The sequence below is a fragment of the Borostomias antarcticus genome (genome assembly GCF_949987555.1).
Source record: "Borostomias antarcticus genome assembly, contig: scaffold_282, whole genome shotgun sequence".
Classification (NCBI taxonomy): Eukaryota; Metazoa; Chordata; class Actinopteri; order Stomiiformes; family Stomiidae; genus Borostomias; species Borostomias antarcticus.
Genome location: NW_028176458.1, coordinates 72,501 through 75,404, shown reverse-complemented (window position 1 = coordinate 75,404; position 2,904 = coordinate 72,501). Strand labels below are relative to the sequence as shown.

The window sequence follows — 2,904 nt, the reverse complement described above, 5'->3', positions numbered from 1 at the left end:
TCAGTGTTCCATGGTCATGGAGCCCAGGTTCTCGTGGCGGCCCATTTCCTCCAGGACGGCGGCCAGCGTGTTGAGGTTCCCATCGGGGAAGTGTTGAGCCTCCCAGAGGTCCAGAATCACCCCGGTAGGACTGGACTTGGTGGCGAAGTAGTTCAGATACCTGCAAAAGGTACACAAGAGAGCATGTTTCTAAGAGGACATAATCACAGATAGTAAGCGGATCTGGGCCATATACAGGCCAGATCTGGCCCTTGTGGCTTAGTTCCGGCCCATATATGGCCCAGAATTATTACACGTCCGCTTGCTATCTGGGATCTGTAGTGTGTGACTCACTGACAGGAGCTGATGGTTTGTGCCTCATGTCAAGCAAGGTCAATTTTCTTTTCTTTTTTTTTTACAGATAATGAAAGTGGAGATTGTAAGCTTTAAAGTCGTGTGTCATACTTTGAAATATGGCAATGGCTAAATACGCTTGATTGCTATTGCTATGATTTGAATGTTGGCAGTCTATCTCCAGACTCAAATATTATGTTAAATCGCTGCGCTCCGCATACTACATAATAGAGTCTGTGCCACTTTTCCACCAAAGCTAGTGTTCTGAGGGCGTATTGACAGGTTAAAATTGAAAGAGTGACAGGTCGTAGCAGCAAATGAGAGACGCTGGCCAAGGTTAGATGGGCGGGGCCAGGTTGGGTGGGAATGCCTGATCGCGAAAGTCGTTACTGATTGGTGTCGCCGGGATTCCGTAGCTACCAATGAATTGCCAGGATTTGAACACCAGATTATTTCATGAAGTGTCCCAGACCCATAGAGAGATCTGCAGCATGCAGTAACGTAGTGTAATTAGCGTAGCTTTTGAGCGTATGAGTGAAAGAACTCTCATGGGTCTGGCGTTGAGACTAGAATGCTGGTAGATCTAAAATCAGCTAGCTGAGAAATCCCCCTTCAAAGATTTTGAGCTTTTCACACCTCAGACAGTCGGGTAATATGGGGGAATTAAACATCCCTACTTTGCTAACAGATTGATAGTATTTAGTGATCTTACAAATGTTGTTTGCTATATTGAGTATGCTACCTTCTTCAAAACTTTTTAGTTTCATAATATGCCAAAAAATGAAAAACTTTTCTTCAAAAAAGTTTTTGTTTGATTTTGAGGCACATCGCTCTGGCACCAGTCAAGTACGTGTGTGTGTGTGTGTGTGTGTGTGTGTGTGATAACTGATAAAACTGCAGACCGCTATCCTGACACAAAGGCTGCAAAATATTCAGTTCTTCCATCTCGTTTAATATTTTCTTCTTTCCTGGGCCAGGGAGTTTGAACTGATGTTGCTTTTCTTCTCATCTTGAGGTTTGGAGAGCAGCCCTATCTTCAGAGCTGAGATTGAAAAGCTCCTCAAAACAGCCTTTTCCTTATCCTACTCCAACTCTTTCCCCTCCACCTGTCCATCTCTCTCTCTCTCTCTCTCTCTCTCTCTCTCTCTCTCTTACTGTGAGCTCTGTAGTTGAAAGATCCCTTCTGCTTCCACCAGAGAGCTTATAGGGTTATGTGTGTGTGTGTGTATACGCGTATGTGCGTGCAGGCGTGCGTGGATCTGTGTGTTTGACCGCGTGTGTGTCTGCATCACCTTGCCTACACGCCCCAGGTAGGGTGGACTGCCGGTGGACAGCCTACCCGACCCGACCCGTCCAGTCCTCACCTGTCCAGGTTGAGTTTGTGGGCCAGCATCCTCCAGTCGTTGCCCCTGGTCTGGGGGGCGTCCAGGCTGCCGCACAGCTTCTGTCTGATGGACAGGGGGATGCGGAAGGCCCCGGGCCCCACCAGCGTGGTGATACTGCTGGCCGGGTCCATCAGAGACGTGTCGATACTCTGAACCTCCTGCAGGGGGAGACAGAGCACACAGAGGCGAAGGCCGGTCAGCTGGGCCGGGAGCACACACTCCCGCGTGTCTTGCCCCTAGCCTCTCTCTGCCTCTATACCTCTAGTTCTCTTTCTCTACCCTCTCTCTCTCTCTCTCTCTCTATACCTCTCCTTCTCTTTCTCTACCCTCTCTCTCTCTCTCTCTCTCTCTCTATACCTCTCCTTCTCTTTCTCTAGCCTCCCTCTCTCTCTATACTCCTCTTTCTCTAACCTCTCTCTCTATCTCTCTCTATACCTCTCCTTCTCTTTCTCTACTCTCTTTCTCTCTCTCTCTCTCTATACCTCTCCTTCTCTTTCTCTACCCTCTCTCTCTCTCTCTATACCTCTCCTTCTCTTTCTCTACCCTCTCTCTCTCTCTCTATACCTCTCCTTCTCTTTCTCTACTCTCTTTCTCTCTCTCTCTCTCTATACCTCTCCTTCTCTTTCTCTAGCCTCCCTCTCTCTCTATACTCCTCTATCTCTACCCTCTCTCTCTCTCTATATCTCTCCTTCTCTTTCTCTACCCTTTCTCTCTCTATACCTCTCCTTCTCTTTCTCTACTCTCTTTCTCTCTCTCTCTCTATACCTCTCCTTCTCTTTCTCTACCCTCTCTCTCTCTCTCTCTCTATACCTCTCCTTCTCTTTCTCTACCCTCTCTCTCTCTCTCTATACTGTACCTCTCCTTCTCTTTCTCTACTCTCTTTCTCTCTCTCTCTCTCTATACCTCTCCTTCTCTTTCTCTAGTCTCTCTGCCTCATGTTTCCCGATCTCTTTTCTCTCTCTCTCTCTCTCTCTCTCTCTCTCTCTCTCTCTTTCTCCCCCCTCCCTCTTCTCTCTCTCGCTCTCTCCGGTCAGTCAGCAGGTCCACAGAGGAGGGAAGTGAGGGTTCATTAATAGGAGCTGGCAGAGGAAAACAAACGCTGGTGCAGCAGCAGACACAGCTGATTGCTTTAACAAGTCCGCCCAGCCTGCTGCCGGGACACAGGCCCTCGGCTCTGCCGGAAACC

At 48.4% G+C, this 2,904-nt stretch overlaps 1 protein-coding gene across 1 annotated transcript in view; it reads right to left on the bottom strand.

Moving 5' to 3' along the window:
- The window catches only part of LOC311328459 (netrin receptor UNC5C-like), a gene marked incomplete at both ends in the record, with an annotated part of 73,241 nt that continues 70,337 nt past the window's right edge, over positions 1–2,904 (bottom strand). Inside the window, 2 exons of the mRNA XM_084462426.1 lie at positions 1–160; positions 1,698–1,876. Coding sequence (XP_084318552.1) covers positions 1–160; positions 1,698–1,876 — 339 coding nt within the window. The remainder of the gene's footprint in view (positions 161–1,697; positions 1,877–2,904) is intronic.